Genomic DNA, 18,643 nt, shown 5'->3' on the forward strand with positions numbered 1-18,643 from the left:
GTGAATGTGGAAAAAGTATGGTGGTGGTGACAAATGAGCTGTTGATTTATCCCTTAGCGCAGGCCGGCCCTGAGGGTAGTCCATGTAGTCGCCTGCCTAGAACCTCCACTTCGGAAGAGCCCTAAAAAAATTTATATTCTATAATTAACATATAAATACAAAAAAGTAAAAAAAAAACATCATAATTCATTTGTTAGTGCAGTGGAAAATGTTGGCTTCATTTTTCTTTAGGGTGTTGAGTTCGAAATACGAAGCTGCCTTTCAGTCACTAGATTTTTCTTGTTTTTCAAATTTACTGTCAATCCATCTGTCCAAATGCATATAAAGTTATAAAACTCAAGTCTCTTTGCAATCATTTTTCTTTCAACTTCTCATTCTCTCTATTTATATTGAATGTCTAAACCAACTTCCCATTCTCTCCATTTCTATCGAATGTTTAAACCAACTATCGTATGGTCTTAAAGATTGAACTTTAAGGTAATCAAAACTTTGAATTTTATATTTTTCTTTTCAATAACTTTTTATTCAATGAATTATTTTAATATTCAATTCGTTAGTGTAATGTTGATTTTAGAAGAAAAAAAACACAAGAGAAACAATTGGCGTTGAATTAATTATACTCCTCAATCAAGTTTTATTGTTATTTACTCTATTAATCATCAAGTTTTATTGTTCTTCTCTTGACTACAAACATTAGTACATTTGTATCTAAAAATGTGAATCGTGTAATGTTTAAATAATGTTTGTATATTTATTTTCTTTTGATATTAATTTTTAATAATATTTGATGTGAAAATAGAACCTTTTATATATTTAGCGAATTCTTTTTTATACAAATCAATATACAAAGAACCGGAGATCAAAGAATTTTAGGGCCTCACTTCGAAGCCTCGCCTAGGGCCCCTAAATTCTCAGGACCGGCCCTGGCCCAATGAGCTGCTGATTTATGCATCTGGAGGATTACACCCGAGAAAGGAATACAACTCGACCTTGGGTTTTAGAACTTGAAAACAAGTTTACTAGATCATCGTGAAGTTCAATAACTGACTTGACTTTCACTATGTCGAACACGTCGCTTCACCGAGAAGTTAATGAGATGACCTCTTTAGGCAAAAGAATGAGTAACTCTTCGCCCGCCAAGTCTTAGATAGGTAACCAAACAAGCAAAAGTAATGGTGTTCAGGGTTAGGATAGTTAGTGTTTGTCTTAGTAGTGTAAGAAGGGTTTCATGTAGAACGAGGGTTTTCACATAAAGCGTTTGAGTTGTTTGTTGAATTGAATGGGCTTTCTACGTTGCTTAGTGTCTTGTATTTATAGAGACTAGCCGATGAGCACGCACTCTTTGTGTGTGAATAATTTTATTTTATTTTTTGTTTTTTTTTATTAAGAAGTATGATTAGTTTTAAATTTTTTAAGAAGAGTGAAAAAATGACGATGGGATAATTTCTCATAATAAGACTATTTTTATTTCACAATTACTTACTCTCACAACACAATAAAAACAGTTTTTTTTTTTTTTTTTCAAAACACAGCAATACCAGACCAAAACCTTACCGGCACTTTGGCTTGGCAGCGCAGCCAATGAGAGGTTTTTCATCTTCCTCCCAAATCCTAATAAAAATCAAATCAGACAACAATAACAGCAGTAAAAACACTAACTTTGTACAACGACTTCCACAACTCCCCTCCTGTCTCTCTTCCTCTGCCCTATTTTCTGTCAAATTCAACACTAACTAAATTACAGACGCACAGATTTCAATTAGGGTTTTTGTTCCTCTGCCCAATTTTTTTGTTTGTAAAATTTATCGTTCTCCAATTAATTTCCCATGATCCGAGCTCTCCTGCATCCCAATAACGACCCCCGGGTTGAAATTCTGAGAAATTCAAGGCTATAGATTCCCGACCCAGTCATGGGTGTTTCGTTTAAGGTTTCCAAGACCGGTACTAGGTTCCGTCCGAAGCCGCCTCTGCAGTGCGAGGCCGACGTTGGCGGCGATGACGTGTCCGAGACTACCAATGACAGCAGCTCCCGAGCTGTCCCCAGAATGCTCGAGGTAAAGTTTTGAGATTGGTGAATTTCTCGCTGTTTGGTTGCTGAGAAAATGTGGGAAAATGAGTGGCAATGTGAGAAAAAGTAATTGAATCTCTGATAGTAAGCAAATTAAGTTTGAAGACTGATAATTGAAGTGAATTAATTATTATAATTAAGCGGAGGGTTAACTTGTGTGATTGCTTGGGCTGTTTTTGGTTGCTTAAAATATACAAGGAAATAATTGATATAAAGGTTTGCAGCTATTTTCGATCTTTCGGCATTTGGGTTTTGCTCAGAAAGTGTGTCCAGGCTTTTTACTGAGCCTGAATTTGAATATTTGGGTCAATTCTGCTGAATGTTAATAATATTTGGGTGGAAAATGGATGTTGAAATTAAAATGTTTAGATCCAGCACTTTGTTTTCAAAATGGGTACTTTTAAGTAATTGTTGAAATTAGAAGTTTCTGATGCAGCTCCTCGAATTGAATATTTGGGTCATATTATGATTTCTCAATTTTGAAGCTAAATCCGTATCCGTTAATTTTTAATTCCCCAAGGGTTATGGAACTGTTCTTTTGCTGCTCTTGAACGGACTTAAAAGGTGCAGGAAAGAAGATACAGAACAGAATCTTTATTATTTTCCTGTTTCTTCCAACTGAAACAGAATTGAGCATTATTTTTTACTTATTCTGAAATGGAATATGTAAGCGGAAGGCTTTAATTGTAGTTTGATTGAGAACCCCTGGATAAGGAGAATGAGTAGAGGGTTTGATGTACTGTTTGCGGTCTATTTTTGTTTTTTGGACTAATTGGATTCACTTATGGTATGTACAGGGTGAGAGTGGGGCCGGGGTTTCTGGTCCATCAATGTCTTCTGAAGGGCTTCTTGTATCTGCAGGTTTGTCACAATTTTTTAGGGGGTTGGGGATTACCCTTAGTTTTATCTTGATTTTTCTTCCCTTTGTTATGACAGAAAACGAAGTTTCCTTCATTTTGAATCTCTTCCCAGATGGATATTCTTTTGCAAAACCATCAGAGGTTTGTTGAAGAGAAATATAATTTTGGATGAGAAGGAAACATGGCTCTTTTAAATCTTGTTTCTTATTCTTAAGGTCTTCTGTATTTATAAATTTTCAGAATGACACTGTGCATCAAGCTACACATCAAGATGTTCCAAAGTTGTTACACCCATATGATAGGACGTCAGAAACTCTTTTTTCGGTAAATGTCTAGTCATTTGAATTTCCCCCCTTATTTCTTTCGAGTCTCCAGTTATGGTTAGAATGTTGCAATTTTTGTTTGGAAGATCAATGGTTGCATGCAATATAGTATGGCATAAAACTCTTCCATTTAAAATTTCAATATAAAGTTTTTGCTGATTCAGTTAACTCCAGAAAACTGACTTATAATAATGGACTTGACCCATTGACGAGCATGCATTACATGCAATGAGTGTGTAAAATCAAAAAGGAAAAAGGAGAAATCATGGTTATTTTTCAAAAGGCGCTTCATCATTTTGTTGATTTAAATAGTTTAGAAGACACTTCATGTCACCTACAACACCTTGTCATCTGCATCAAAATTAATATCTGGGATTTCTTGCTCTGCAGCTTTTTTTATGCTAAGATTTTGTTCCTTTTTTATTTGCAAACATATTTAAAGGCAATTGAATCTGGCCGGTTGCCTGGAGATATTCTAGATGATATACCTTGCAAGTATGTCGATGGAACACTTGTGTGTGAGGTGAGTTATCTTGTTTGTTAAGATAGTACAGTCAAATATTCCAATGAAAAAGTATTTCGAAATGTGAATACGACAACAGTTACAAATTTTACATTATTTGGTTATACTCCGTGTTTTAAAATTGGTACATGCGATTTCTTGCAGATTCGTGATTATCGCAAATGTGCTTTTGAACAAGGGCCCGGTAGTACCCCTACCCATGGATCCGTTATTGTAAATAAAGTATGCCTTAAAATGTCATTGGAAAATGTAGTGAAGGATATCCCACTGATCTCAGATAATTCTTGGGCTTATGGTGACCTGATGGTTAGTAAATTGATGTCTCCCATTCTTTCCAAATAGTTTTCTGTTATATGTTCAAGTTGTGATGTCAATATTCACTTCAAATTGCAGGAAATGGAGTCCCGAATATTGAAAGCTTTGCAGCCACAACTTTATTTAGATCCAACTCCCAAGTTGGACAGGCTCTGTAAGAATCCAGTTCCCACAAAGGTAATTACGTTTTAGGTTTGTTTGATGTACTTCACCTGGATGAACTGATGCATTTTAATCATATCAAAATTTTGTGTTTGCAGCTCGATTTGGCATTGACTGGAATCCGGAGAAAGAGGTTGAGAGAGATGCCAGAAGTTACTGTCACATCTAATAGCAAGACACATGGGAAGAAAGTTTACATTGATGGAGTTCCAGAAAGCTCTAACTGTAGGTTGGGAGATTCTGGAACCCTTCCAGGCAATATGATGCCACAGCATGCCCATGAAAATTTGACCGTTCAAAATATGAGTACAAATAACTTGTTGGCCCTAAGATCCAAGAGTTTTATGACTGATGCTTCTGTTCCAGCACCACATTTAGTACCCAACCAATTGAGGTATCAAATGGGTGTTGGAACCCCAAGAAGTGTGCAGGACCCTGGATCAGGAAGTGTTGTCAATGCATCACCTTCCCCAGTTGGGCAAGACATGATGATCTCGTATACTGACAATGTGAACGGTAATGTCCCTCTTCATGGAAAGAGAGAGCATCCGGATGGACAAATGTCACCCTTATCTAGTTTTAATAAGAGACAAAGGCCCACACCAGTTGGCCACGATGGAATGCAACATCAGCAAATAGGGCCACATATGGATAGCTTCCATGGATCAGATATGAACTGGAAGAATAACTATTTGCAGCAGCAAGCAATGGCTAAAGGAATTCAGTTTTCAAATACAGGCATTCAGAAGTTTTCCCAGCAGATGTTTGACGGGGCAATGAGTCAGGACCCTGGGACAATGCCATTTGCTGTAGGACAGCCAAACATGAGATTTGGTGCCAAGGAAGAGCCGTTGGAGACAGGTAAGATAGATGGGTCAGAGCTCGGTGGGATTAAGAACGATATGCAGATCATGGAAGGAGACACAAGCCATCTCGATCCATCGAGGCTTCACCAAAGATTACCACAGCATGCATTCATGAGATCTAATTTTTCTCAGCCATCCTGGAGTAATCTTGGTCAGAATATGGAGAAAGATGCAAGAAAGGATGACCAATTCCCAAAAAGAAAATCATCTCAAAGTCCTCGGTTTTCTTCTGGGGCTTTGGTTCAATCCCCATTATCATCAAAGTCGGGGGAGTTTTCTACTGGTTCCGTAGGACCCCACTTTGGAGCAGCTGCAGTAACTTCTGCTGTAGGGGCATCACAGAAAGAGAAGGCATTAATGACCTCAGTTCCTACTATTGCAGCCTCATGTTTGACTTCCAGTGCTAATGAGTCTATGCAACGGCAACACCAGTCTCAAGCTGCTGCTAAACGGAAAACAAATTCGCTCCCTAAGACCTCAGCAATGACTGGTGTTGGATCTCCTGCCAGTGTTAGTAATATAAGTGTTCCACTAAATGCAGGCAGTCCTTCTGTTGGAACTCCATCTTCCGCTGATCAAACCATGCTTGAAAAATTCTCAAAAATTGAAGCGGTGACCATGAGGTATAACCCAACTTTTTACCTTTTGATTATATGTTAATAATGGTACTAGTTTTGAATTTATGTGATTTATTTGCACTATATCACCGGCACTTTATTTTCCCTCTCCCTGACCTACAGGCGGATAGAAAGTTGAAATTTTTTAAATGTGTGTGTTCCTTAATTGTGTAAGCATTTATCAGGAAATAGTTTCGACTCAAGGAGATAATGGTAGATTCTAAAGTCTGGCTACATGATTTTCTCTCCCAGTTTTTGTTTACTTTCCCTTCACATAGTTTTTCTAACTTGCAAAAATTCCAGACAAATTTCTTAGATCTTATCTTCTTTGGTGGTGAAAGACGGCTAGTTAATTATATAGCAATAACAGTTTAATTATTTTCAACTGGGTGTTGTTTTAGGTATCATCTCAACAAAAGAAAGAATAAGGTTGATGACCACCCCGTCAAGAAGCCAAATGCATTCCCAGATCAACATCTGCGAGCCTGCCTGTCAAATGGTTCCAATAATGAGGATTTCAAAGATGATTCATGTGAGAGACCTTTGTCGAAGTCACTTGTTGGTGGAAGCATGAATATCTGCAAAATTAGAATTTTGAATTTTGTGAAGGAAGAGCATATTGTTCAAGGTGCAGTATATCCTATCAATCAGTTATGCCTTTTGTTTTAATATATTTATTCAAATCTGGGCCAGATGTTTCAGTTTGGTTACAAACTTATATATCTAGTAGAATTTCTGTCTTGCTTATGATTCAAAAATCTACTTTTGACTCTGCAGGAAATGTTGTTTATCTTCCCAAGCAGCGAACTAGGTTGATCATGTCAGAGAGACCAAATGATGGTACTGTAGCAATGTACTACGGCGAAGTAGATGATGGTGATTTTCTGTCTGCCGAGGAACATCTTCCTACATTGCCCAATACTGTAAGTGTTATTCTACAAGCTACACTTTGCTGTCTGAGGTGATTGTTTGAACACAGCATTACCAGAATTAGTTGAGGCTATCAACAAATTATTTTGTCATCCCATCTTACTGAAGATTTATTTTCTCAAAATATAAATTTACAGAAATACTTGTCTTTTGTGGTTTGATATTTTTAGCATTTTTGCTCTTTATTTGTTATCATTTTCACATCCCTGTTCCAGACTTCCTTTTGCCCCTTCAAATCATGCTGTTGGCTCGTGGAATTTTCCTGCATGTATATTCTCCATATTCTGCCATTGGTTGCACAATGTTTGTATGATATTTGTCCTAAAATATTCTGCTTTATGGAGCTTGGTGGCATTCACAATAATTTGTTATCATATGGTTGATCGTAACGTATTACACAATTTTTAGAAGAGTCAATCGTAACTTTGTTTCTGTAAAAGAGCTTGACTGGATCTAAGTCGGGATAACCTTCACTGTATATCATTCATTGTGTTTTCTGTTGTACTGACGTTTATATCTATACTTATTCTACAACAGCACACAGCGGATTTGCTTGCAGCACAGTTCTGTTCACTGGTATGTTTTAAATGTTCTTGAAGTTAACTAAGAGTTTAAATTACACACTTCGTTTGTGATTTATGTTATATTCTTTTTCAGATGGTAAAGGATGGTTATGATTCAGAGAATCACATCCAACCAAAGCCAACCCGCATGACTATTGCCCCAAGCATTCAACCAAATGCTTCTGGGCTCCCCCGTAGCAACTCCGCAACTGAGATGCAACAATATGCAGAGTCAGTTTCAGGCCAGCCGTCCAATGAGGTTGCAAAGTCAATTAGTGGCAATAATTCATCCTTAACTTCATCCCAGAATCTTCTACCAAGCACAAGGATGCTGCCCCCTGGAAACCCTCAGGCCTTACAGATGTCTCAAGGGCTCATGACAGTGAATTCGATGCCTCAACGCCAACAACAGATCGAGTCACAACCATCATTCCAGCAGCAGCAGCAACAACACCAGCAGCACCAACAACTACAGCAGCAACAGCAACACCAACCACCACCTCCACAGCAGCAGCAGCAAAGCCAACACTCTTTGATTCAACAACAGAATCCCCAGCTCCAGAGATCAATGATGCTGGCAGCAAATTCGCTTTCACAGTTTGGGAAGAATTCCAACATGCAGTTACCCATGGCGAATAATAAGCTTACCACCCTGCAATATCACCTATTACAGCAACAACAGCAACAGAGTCCGCAGATGCAGAGAAAAATGATGATGGGACTTGGAACAGCTATGGGAAGCTTAGGCAATAACATGGTTGGACTTTCTGGTGTTGGAAACACGGTGGGCATGGGAGCTGCAAGGGGAATGGGATCTGCGCCCATGACGCCCATTTCCGGAATGGGCAATGTGGGTCAGAATCCAATGAATTTAACCCAGGGTTCAAATATTAGCAATTTAACCCAGCAATTTCAAACTGGAAGATTAACACAAGCTCTCATGGCATCAAAATTGAGGATGCAACCGAACCGAGGGGGCATGTCAGGCAGTCCTCAGTCGGGCACAGTTGGGCTGCCGGGAGGCAGACAGATGCATCCTGGATCTGCTGGTTTCGCAATGTTGGGTCAGACTCTGAATCGAGGCAATATGAGTGCAATGCAACACAGGCCAGGAATGGGGCCTATGGGTCCACCAAAGCTGACGGCGGGGATGGCAGGGACAAATATGTACATGAACCCGCAGCAGCAGCAACAATTTCAGCAACAACAAATGCAGCAGCAGTTACAGCAACAGCAATTGCAGCAGCAGCAATTGCAACAGCAGCAATTGCAACAGCAGCAGCAAGAAACGACTTCACCACTACAGGCTGTTGTTCCGCCACAGCAGGTGGGCTCTCCCTCGGGAATTTCACAACTGACCCACCAAAGCCAGCAGCAGCAGCAGCAGCAGGAGGCTAGCCCACAGCAAATGAGCCAAAGAACTCCAATGAGTCCACAGCTGAGCTCAGGGGCAATGCATACCATGAGTGCTGGTAATCCAGAGGCTTGTCCCGCGAGCCCACAGCTAAGCTCTCAAACGCACGGCTCAGTTGGTAGTATGGCAAATTCTCCTATGGACCTTCAAGGTATGAATAAGAGTAACTCCGTGGGTAACCCGTAGCAAAACTATCAGATCTTTGGGGGTGTTCTGGGGAGGAAATAGTTCAGCCTCCCCCTCAAATCCCACAGTTAAGTCTGACATGTAGAATTATTAGTCATTTTAACACAGTAACATTTACATAAATTTTGGCAGAAGAAGTATTAGCTTAGACTTAGTACATGATATCACCCTTTTTTCCAGGGTAAAAAGGTGAATATATATATATATATATATATATATATATATATATATATATATATATATATCTACTGGAGTGTAATGATTTATGCTAGAAGGGGCTGAGAAATGAGATCCATCCTAGTGTAAATTCTTGGGGAATGGTTAATGTTTATAAGTGAAGATTGATTGTGAAAGTATTTTCAATTATTATTTTTTTTTTTTTTTTTTTGTGGCCAAATTATTTCCTTGTTTATTTCAATATCCAATGGAGAAGGCAGGTCGTGTGCGTATACTTGTGTCCTTTCCATGAGAGAACCTACTACTTCTTCCACTTAACATTAACGTATTTTTATTGTACAGACATCATAATCTTAACCACTCAAAATTTTTATTATCATCAAAGATCACCTGTGCAAAAAATCATTTCAATTTCTTGCACCAAGTTCGAATCACCCTTCTCGTGAGAAAACAACTTGAATTACAATGGCTAGTTTAAAATTTGCATTTTGCCCCAAAAGTTAGATAACTGAAGCATGGAGTGGAGTTTATGTTCACTCTTGTGTTCTCACATGGCTCCTGGTAATATCCTTGACACTAGACAGCCAGAAAGGGCCAATATCAGCTCAAACTCATCCTTCAGCATTTCGATCACCCGCCGCCTCACTCGGCCTTCCAACCTGCACCGACATTGAGAACAAGTCCAGGCACAACCAAAATAGACCAAGTTTTAAGAGTTAAAGTGGTGGTGGATATGATTCTTACAAGAACAGCTTGTGCACCGAGAGCTAACTCCTTGAACGTCTGTCCCTCGGTGTACTCCTCCATCGAAAAGAAGAGGAACTTTTCCTACAACAGCACGAACCACCTGAACACTTTATCATACAACTTTCCAATTGAATTCGTCACAGGATAAAAAGAAATGATGAAGTAGCAGCAGACAGATTGCACCTCTTCCAGGACAGAAATATTGGAAGGAGTGTTATCGAGTTGGCGGCCTCCATGGTTCGAGACAACCACCCCAGCAACTCCTACTTCCACGGCCGTTCTTGCTGAAATATGGTAAAACGACAGACATTGATCAGAAGGGCTAATCTGGACGCACGTCGACTTAAAGAGTCAGTTGATCTTACCACTTCACGAGTAAGAACCCCCTTGATTAGGATTGGCATGTTTGTGACAGATTTCAGCCATCCTGTGTCCTGCATACTCGATCAATCACTGCAATAACTAGGCATTCAAGACGAAAGAAACCAGCTTTCGGGTTTCGAGCAATCTAGCCGTCTTAAACACTAGAAAAATTATATCAATTGGGCCCCTCTTGATATTTTAAGGATAAAATTTCTCGTGTAAAGAGTCATTCCTCTTTATATGACGCTTAACATCATCGTACTGTATAAACATTATATTCGGAATTAATGACTTTCTTTATCACTCTAAAGATCATCTATAGAAGAATAAACAATTTGGATTATGGCGTTTGTATGTGAAATGATATCATGCCATTATGTAAGGTAGATTGTCTTTTTTTATTTTTTATTTTTTGGCTACATCCAAAGATAATGACTGTTGAGATGCAATGAATGGTGAAATCAACTTAGATAGAAAATTGACCAAAATGCTCTATTATGCATGACATCATGGCTTAAATTGAAAAAAATTTACCCCGATTATATTCAATTTTTCTTCTAATTAGATTGATCTCATTTATTGACATGATTGATTATTTAGGCATATAGTGCTCCTTAGAGCTTTGGTTGCCCACGATATGAGACTTGAAATCTAAAATCGAAGCGATTAACCAATATGAGACCAGAAACCAAAAGACTAAGCTGAAATGATGATTCTACTACCCTAAAGCAATCAATCACATAAACAAATGAGACCAAAGCTGAAGAAAATCGAGTAGAAGCTACGAGTCTCGTCTTTAAAAAAGTTGGATTACAACAGCTAGTTTTAGAATCTACAGTTCCATCCACGTCTCTGCAGAATATTATCTTAATTGATGTTTTTACAATAGAAAAATGATTCCTTCTCCTTTTGCGCACCTCTGTTTGTTTATGTCCGTGGTTCTCCTCTAATTTATTCAATCCAGAGACCGGAAAATACAGAGAGTGTTGCGGGGAGAAAGAGATGTGCGAAATCACATCACTTAAATAAATTAGAGCATCGAATGGAGTTTATCACTTTCTGTTCTGACATGGCTCCTGGTAATATCCCTAATACGAGGACAGCCAGAAAGGGCCATTGTGAGCTCAAACTCATCCTTCAACATTTCGATCACCCTCTTAACTCCCTGTTTTCCGTTTGCTGCTAGGCCATAGACAACGGGCCTTCCAACCTGCAGCAACATTGTATCAATAAGAAAGGCCACACAAATAGTACAAGTAGTTTAGGGGTTCAAATATGCAGTGTTGTGGATATGATTCTTACAAGGACAGCTTGTGCACCGAGGGCCAGCGCCTTGAACACATCTGTTCCTCGCCGTATTCCTCCATCAAAAAGAACAGGAATTTTTCCTCCAACAGCATGAACCACCTGAATACATTGTGGATATAAATGTTATGCCGTTTTTGTGTCTCACAAGTTACACCAGTAAAAGTGATGAAGTGAGAGAGAGTAGCACCTCTTCCAGGACAGAAATAGTGGCAGGAGTATAATCGAGTTGACGCGCTCCATGGTTGGAGACAACAATCCCAGCAACACCTACCTCCATAGCCTTTCTTGCTGAAATGTAAAACAACCACCATTCAGAATCAGACAGTCCAATGTATCTCAACGCTGAATATTATGACTTGGCTGTAACACAGAACTTGAGAATTTTGCTGCAGATTTTACTAAATGTTCAAGAATTTTGCTTTAAATTCCTGGAGAAGTTAGCATTTTCTAGACCTGTTGCCAAATTGATTTCCGTTTATGAGTATAATATTTACACATAGTAAGATTAGAAGATCTCAAGATATGAAGCCTTTATCAGTTGATATGTTACCATCTTCATGAGTGAGAACCCCCTTGATTAGAATTGGCAAGTTTGTAATAGATTTCAGCCACCCTATGTCCTGCACACACGATCAATGCGATAACTAAGCATTCAAGAATTAAGAAACCACCTAGCACGCTGGGAAATAAAAAGATCTCTAACAGATTGTCTACAAGCATATGAAAACGCAATCAGACGAGTCTACTGAGTTACACCTCCCAGCACAGAGAAGCATCAAAGGTCCCTTTAGCATAAGCTTCCAAGTTTGACCCTTCATCCTGCAGAGAAAGTGTCATGTGTATGGATAAAACGAACCTTTCACTTGGATTATACAGCTGACAAACATTGCACATTTGGACTAAAGTTTTCAGAAATAAACTATTCCACTCACACTGTCTACTTCAGTTGATATAAGGCCTTCGAAATTCCTCAACTGAGGCGCTACCATTCTGTGGCAGTTATCACAGTCATGCTTCAATCAAGAGGAGTACTATACAGTTAACAAAACAACATTCGACATGATGTTACACAGAAGAGTTTCTTTCCTATTATACTTCAAAGAACAAATTGCAAAACATGGAGAAACAACCACAGAAAAATAGGGGATGAGATTAACTTATTCTTTATGTCTGCCTCTCTTCGACCAAGTCTGGGAGTATCAGCGGTTAGGACAATAGCCTTGTATCCATTTTTTTCAGCTCTGCGAACCATCTGAGCTGAGATATCTCGTCTTTTGTAAACCTGTTCGAACAAGGGTACATTTGATAGGTTGAGCCCTCTTAGGCAGGACAAGAGTTGAAAACTGGAAGTAAGAGGGAATATTGCTGTCAAGAAAAAATTGACTTGGAAAATTAAAATGAACTCAAGAGAGGGTAAATACATATATTTGAAAGAACCGAACAGCATTGCAGCTCGAAGCAACCTCCTCCACAGTGCAGGTGGACATGTAGGACAAAATCTACAAAGAAAAATACCACAACTCAAATACCAAACAACGCATGCTGCTTTAGCAGTTGCAATGCATGTCATAACTTATACGGATACCATTATGGTGTTACACGCAGCTGCTGCTCTAGCAGTTGCAACCTCTCCTACATTGAATATAAAGAGCAGGTAAAAATTAGCGTCTTATAGACTTAAACCAATCTCAGCGGAGAAATCTTGGAAGACTATTCAGATTTTAGACCTTCGGGGTGGGCCAATTGATGCATGGCAGTAGGAGCAAGCATTATAGGTGCTGAGATTTTGTAACCCAATACGGTGGTTGACATATCTACTCTGCTAACATCGACAAGAATTCTAGGCCGCAACCTGGAACAAAGACACAGGACTCACTCATGTAATTACACCATATGTTGGAGCATTCAGCAGTAGAATTAAACATTTACGTGATTCTGCGAAATGCTTCAACGTTCTCTTTTAGTGTGTGCTGGTCCTCAGCTCCCCCAGTGTAGTAATCATAGTACATTTTCGGAAGGGCTTGCCTAGCCAATTCTTGGTACTCATTCACATTGACGGGTTCGGATGCCATTTATCCTGAAAACATAAACATTAACCACTCCTAGCTTTCGAGTTTTCGAGCAATCTATCCTAGATCAGACCGTATAATCACTGGCAATCTATCCTAGATGATACTGTATAATCACTTGGAATCTCAAAGTTTGATGAAACATATGAATATGATGGCAATACAATCTCAAATTCATAAACTCATGAATTTTATATTTTCCTGCCTGAAATTTGAAAAATATTTGCAGAACAACATGAAATTTCACAAGTAGCACTAAAACAATTAAGGGAGTTGCTTCAAATCCATTAGAAAAAGAAAGCATGATGATCCGTCCACTAAAAAAAAAAACAAAAAACAAAAGAGCTACAGACTTACCTGTGAGTTGAAACTTGCAAAACCCTAATTTGTCGCTGACCAAGTTCTTTGTTGAATTTTGGATGAGAGAAATGGAGAATCGTGCTCGATTGAGTAGTTCTGCGCTTGGGACTGAGTGAAAAATTGATCTATATTTTTATTTGATGTTTTTGTCCGTTTCTGGGAATATTATTACTCATGATATATGTGGGGCCCAGAAATTTGGCTTGGAGCTTTGGCAGTACTTAGGTTTTTATTTATTTTTATTTTTATTATAATAATTAAAAGCGCTTACGACAATGTTTAATAGAAGAACAACAACAACAAAGCCTTTTCCCACTAAGTGGGGTCGGCTATATGAATCCTAGAACGCCATTGCGCTCATTTGTGTCATGTCCTCCGTTAGATCCAAGTACTCAAGTCTTTTCTTAGAGTCTCTTCCAAAGTTTTCCTAGGTCTTCCTCTACTCCTTCGGCCCCGAACCTCTGTCCCGTAGTCACATTTTCGAACCGGAGCGTCAGTAGACCTTCTTTGCACATGTCCAAACCACCGGAACCGATTTTCTCTCATATTTCCTTCAATTTTGTCTACTCCTACTTTACCTCGGATATCCTAATTCCCAATCTTATCCTTTCTCGTGTGCCCATACATCCCACGAAGCATCCTCATCTCCGCTACACCCATTTTGTGTACGTTGATGCTTCACCGCCCAACATTCTGTGCCATACAACATCGCTGGCCTTATTGCCGTCCTATAAAATTTTCCTTGAGCTTCAGTGGCCTACGACGGTCACACAACACGCCGGATGCACTCTTACACTTCATCCATCCAGCTTGTATTCTATGGTTGAGATCTCCATCTAATTCTCCGTTCTCTTGCAAGATAGATCCTAGGTAGCGAAAACGGTCACTTTTTGTGATCTTCGCTAGATTGCTCCGGTCATTAGTGTGGATAAGTATATAAATGGATAGAGATAGGAAAGCAAACACAAGATGTACGTGGTTCACCCAGATTGGCTACGTCCACGGAATAGAGGAGTTCTCATTAATTGTGAAGGGTTTACACAAGTACATAGGTTCAAGCTCTCCTTGAGTGAGTACAAGTGAATGATTTAGTACAAATGACATTAGGAAATATTGTGGGAGAATGATCTCGTAGCCACGAAACTTCTAAGTACCGGAGTGTGGTATCGTCTTGACTTGCCTTATCTGTCTCATAGGTAGATGTGGCATCTTCTCTGGAAGTACTCTTCCTCCATCCAGGGGTGGTATCTGTAACTGGTGGAGATGCACAAGGTAATGTATCAATTTCACTTGAAGCTTACTTGTAGTTTCATGCTTGGTCAAGCGAGATACAAACCATGTAGTAGGAGTCCCCCAAGTCGCCGAGCTGGGGGATCTGCTGAAAGAGGTGACAGACAAGGTAAGCAATCAGAGCTCCGGCTGATTGTTCACATTCTCCCTATCTTGCAGGCAGCATGAAGGATAAAGAGAAGAAAAATGAGGAGAGATGATATGGGATACTTTTGCTTTTGAAGAAGTAACTTTCCACAGGCTTATTCTTGAACTGGGCTGGAGGGTTTTCTGGTTTCCTCCAGAGTATAAGGCCGACTGAAGAATTTGAGGGTCAAAACAAGTCCATCAAATCTAGAGTACGTTCGACCCTGCTGATATGGGATACTTTTGCTTTTGATAGAGTAGTGGATGTATCGGCACGTGTGCTGTTACGCTTGTCTCCACATGCTTCCTTGTATCCTTGTCACTTGCCCTATCTGTTCCTCAGGCAGATGCGGTATCTTCCCTGGAAGCATAAGATGTTGAAGATGAGTACTCGAGAGCAATGCCAGGTAAGTAATCAGGTAAGGGGTTCCAGGCAGTCAGTTCCTGGCTGGAAGCTTGATTCCAAGTGCTGACTGATTGCTCTCTTTCTCATTGTCTTGCAGGTAAGAACAAGGCCAAAGGAAAAGACAGGGAAAAAGCATGATATGGGATACTCTTGCTTTTAACCCTGATGATATGAGATATTCTTGCTCTACTATAGCTTGTTTACAGAGGTATTATCGGGGGGAAAGAAAGCTGAATATTTCGAAAGGCTTTGTTGGGAGTGCCCTCTCAGATAAGAGAAAGGGTTGAGCATTTTTGCAGGTCTGCCTGTCCGTTAGGGATGGAAGTCGACATATATATGAGTCTTCCTAACATCAAGTAATAATGCTATTCCTTTACCCTGCTTGGTTATAGCACGGTAGTGGGAGCTGCCAGCTTCACATGTTTTAACTCTGTCAGAGCACTTTGAAAAAGTGGTTTGTGGTATCTGGAAAGCTGATGTTGCGTGTGAAGATTACAGACCTGTCGGGGGTCTGGCTCTCGAGATTCGGAGAACGATGCCTCTTCGATTTTTGAGAAAGCAATCCTGCTGGGGGTCTGGCTCTCGAGATTCGGAGAGTGGTGTCTCTTCAATTTTTGAGAAAGTAATCATGTTGGGAGTCTGGCTCTCGAGATTCGGAGGGCCGTGCCTCTTCGATTTTGGAGCAAGCAATCTTGTTGGGAGTGTTTTCTCGAATGTGAGTAAAGGTTGGGCATGTTTGCTAGTCTACCTTGCCACGAAGCACAGAGGTTGACACACAGGGACTTTCCAATTATCCAGCAGTGGTACTGTTCCTTTACCCTCTCTTCGATTTTGAGAAAGTAATCATGTTGGGAGTCTGGCTCTCGAGATTCGGAGGGCGGTGCCTCATCGATTTTGGAGCAAGCAATCTTGTTGGGAGTGTTTTCTCGAATGTGAGTAAAGGTTGGGCATGTTTGCTAGTCTACCTTGCCACGAAGCACAAAGGTTGACACACAGGGACTTTCCAATTATCCAGCAGTGGTACTGTTCCTTTACCCTCTCTTCGATTTTTGAGAAAGTAATCATATTGGGAGTCTGGCTCTCGAGATTCGGAGGGCGGTGCCTCTTCGATTTTGGAGCAAGCAATCTTGTTAGGAGTGTTTTCTCGAATGTGAGTAAAGGTTGGGCATGTTTGCTAGTCTACCTTGCCACGAAGCACAGAGGTTGACACACCGGGACTTTCCAATTATCCAGCAGTGGTACTGTTCCTTTACCCTTGTGGGTAATAATATGGTAGCTAGACCTTCAAAATTTATGTGTCTAAACTTTGTTAGTGTTGTTTCTTTGCAATTCTTTTACCCTTCTTGGTCAGAGCGATGTAGTGGGAGCTGCAAGCTTCACGTGTCTCAACTTTGTCAGAGAACTTTGGCAAAGTTATCTGTGGTACCCATGAGCTACTGTTGCGTGTGGGAAGTGGGTGATTGAACAGTACGATTCATGTGCTTTCTACTTCGCCAGAAATCTTCAACAGAATGCCCATAATTTCCGCAAAGCTGAGTGTGCGTGTGACAGGTGCTGACAAGGCTGGAAAAGTAGGTGCCTCTTCGATTTCTGAAATCGGCCCTCGTGGTCTCTGAGCAGCCCAGCTTTTGAGAAAGCAAGCCTCTTCGATTTCTGAGATCGGCCTTTGTGGTCTTTGAGCATCCCAGCTTTTGAGAAAGCAAACACCTCTTCGATTTCTGAGATCGACCCTCGTGGTCTCTGAGCAGCCCAGCTTTTGAGAAAGCAAACGCCTCTTCGATTTCTGAGCAGGCGCCTCTTCGATTTCTGAAGCTTCGTCGAGTGCAGATTTTTATAGGGGCTGACATTAAGTTCCAAAGCACACTTGAATATCCACCAGTAGAAGCTCCATTCTTGCACTTCTAAGATCTTGATTTTTCCGACCTCTTCTCTCTTCAACACCTTTGAAAATGTCTGGCCCCTCCGACCGTCGTTTTGACTTGAACCTTGTTGAAGAGGCAGCCCCGCCTTCTCCAGACAACATATGGCGCCCATCCTTCGTCTCCCCTACTGGTCCTCTTACCGTTGGGGATTCCGTGATGAAGAATGATATGACCGCTGCGGTAGTGGCCAGGAACCTTCTCACTCCCAAAGATAACAGACTACTTTCCAAACGGTCTGATGAGTTGTCTGTTAAGGATTCTCTGGCTCTCAGTGTTCAATGTGCAGGTTCTGTGTCTAATATGGCCCAACGCCTATTTGCTCGAACCCGCCAAGTTGAATCATTGGCGGCTGAAGTGATGAGTCTCAAACAGGAGATTAGAGGGCTCAAGCATGAGAATAAACAGTTGCACCGGCTCGCGCATGACTATGCTACAAACATGAAGAGGAAGCTTGACCAGATGAAGGAATCTGATGGTCAGGTTTTACTTGATCATCAGAGATTTGTGGGTTTGTTCCAAAGGCATTTATTGCCTTCGCCTTTTGGGGCTGTACCGCGTAATGAGGCTCCAAATGATCAATCTCTGATGCCTCCTCCTTCTAGGGTTTTGTCCAGTACTGAGGCTCCGAATGATCCCCCTCCGATGCCTTCTCTTTCTGGGGCTCTACCGACTGCTGAGACTTCTCCTAAGCAACCTTTGTGAAGGCTCCCTCTTGTTTGTTTATTTTGACTCAAGTATATGTACATATTTGTAACTTATCGGGAATATCAATAAATAAGCTTTCCTTCATTTCAACGTATTGTGTTAAATACACCAAAGCCTTCTTCGCTAAGTTCTTTGAATTTTCTTTTGTTGAAGCTTGTATGTTGAAGCTTTGTGAGTGGAGCATATAGGTTGAGGTAGTGTTCCCTTAATTTCTCGAGTGAGGAAAACTTCTCGGTTGGAGACTTGGAAAATCCAAGTCACTGAGTGGGATCGGCTATATGAATCTTAGAACGCCATTGTGTTCTGTCCTGTGTCATGTCCTCCGTTAGATCCAAGTACTCTA

At 40.4% G+C, this 18,643-nt stretch overlaps 2 protein-coding genes and 1 long non-coding RNA gene across 5 annotated transcripts; 1 reads left to right on the top strand and 2 right to left on the bottom strand.

Moving 5' to 3' along the window:
- Positions 1-1,598: 1,598 nt before the first annotated feature.
- On the top strand, positions 1,599-9,183 carry LOC126610680 (protein PHYTOCHROME-DEPENDENT LATE-FLOWERING-like). Of its 2 annotated transcripts, XM_050278784.1 has the most exons (12): positions 1,599-2,054; positions 2,866-2,929; positions 3,005-3,069; positions 3,169-3,252; positions 3,694-3,774; positions 3,919-4,080; positions 4,168-4,266; positions 4,350-5,740; positions 6,136-6,362; positions 6,512-6,657; positions 7,202-7,240; positions 7,322-9,183. In XM_050278784.1, exons 1-12 carry the CDS (start codon positions 1,911-1,913, stop codon positions 8,825-8,827), a joined length of 4,008 nt encoding a protein of 1,335 aa, XP_050134741.1. In that variant the 5' UTR covers positions 1,599-1,910; the 3' UTR covers positions 8,828-9,183. The 2 variants fall into 2 exon arrangements, with proteins under 2 accessions (XP_050134741.1, XP_050134742.1); XM_050278785.1 differs by lacking the exon at positions 3,005-3,069.
- Positions 9,184-9,352: 169 nt separating this feature from the next.
- On the bottom strand, positions 9,353-10,234 carry LOC126610697 (uncharacterized). The gene is made up of 3 exons (XR_007618608.1): positions 10,117-10,234; positions 9,749-10,035; positions 9,353-9,663 (listed from the first exon to the last, which is right to left on the bottom strand). It is a non-coding gene; the product is annotated as an uncharacterized LOC126610697 (long non-coding RNA).
- A 641-nt stretch (positions 10,235-10,875) lies between these two features.
- On the bottom strand, positions 10,876-13,997 carry LOC126610686 (peroxisomal (S)-2-hydroxyacid oxidase GLO4-like). 2 transcript variants are annotated; one of them, XM_050278793.1, is made up of 12 exons: positions 13,849-13,997; positions 13,352-13,499; positions 13,150-13,274; positions 13,008-13,054; positions 12,844-12,921; positions 12,580-12,704; positions 12,355-12,412; positions 12,179-12,241; positions 11,973-12,042; positions 11,610-11,710; positions 11,417-11,521; positions 10,876-11,324 (listed from the first exon to the last, which is right to left on the bottom strand). In XM_050278793.1, the coding sequence occupies exons 2-12, from the start codon at positions 13,492-13,494 to the stop codon at positions 11,145-11,147; spliced, it is 1,095 nt and encodes a 364-aa protein (XP_050134750.1). In that variant the 5' UTR covers positions 13,495-13,499; positions 13,849-13,997; the 3' UTR covers positions 10,876-11,144. The 2 variants fall into 2 exon arrangements, with proteins under 2 accessions (XP_050134750.1, XP_050134751.1); XM_050278794.1 differs by lacking the exon at positions 13,352-13,499 and having other exon boundaries at positions 13,849-13,985.
- Between the last annotated feature and the right edge of the window lie 4,646 nt (positions 13,998-18,643).

Source organism: Malus sylvestris, chromosome 17 (assembly GCF_916048215.2).
Source record: "Malus sylvestris chromosome 17, drMalSylv7.2, whole genome shotgun sequence".
Taxonomy (NCBI): Eukaryota; Viridiplantae; Streptophyta; class Magnoliopsida; order Rosales; family Rosaceae; genus Malus; species Malus sylvestris.

What these genes read in the sequence shown, in the direction of transcription:
- LOC126610680 (XM_050278784.1), top strand. Translation starts at nt 1,911, where the DNA reads ATGGGTGTTTCGTTTAAGGTTTCCAAGACCGGTACTAGGTTCCGTCCG. An exon ending in CGTCAGAAACTCTTTTTTCG is followed by an intron (nt 3,253 to 3,693) that starts GTAAATGTCTAG and finishes ACATATTTAAAG; the next exon opens with GCAATTGAATCTGGCCGGTT. An exon ending in TTCCTACATTGCCCAATACT is followed by an intron (nt 6,658 to 7,201) that starts GTAAGTGTTATT and finishes ATTCTACAACAG; the next exon opens with CACACAGCGGATTTGCTTGC.
- LOC126610686 (XM_050278793.1), bottom strand. Translation starts at nt 13,494, where the DNA reads ATGGCATCCGAACCCGTCAATGTGAATGAGTACCAAGAATTGGCTAGG. An exon ending in TATCAACTGAAGTAGACAGT is followed by an intron (nt 12,242 to 12,354) that starts GTGAGTGGAATA and finishes CTTTCTCTGCAG; the next exon opens with GATGAAGGGTCAAACTTGGA. An exon ending in CTATTTCTGTCCTGGAAGAG is followed by an intron (nt 11,522 to 11,609) that starts GTGCTACTCTCT and finishes CAATGTATTCAG; the next exon opens with GTGGTTCATGCTGTTGGAGG.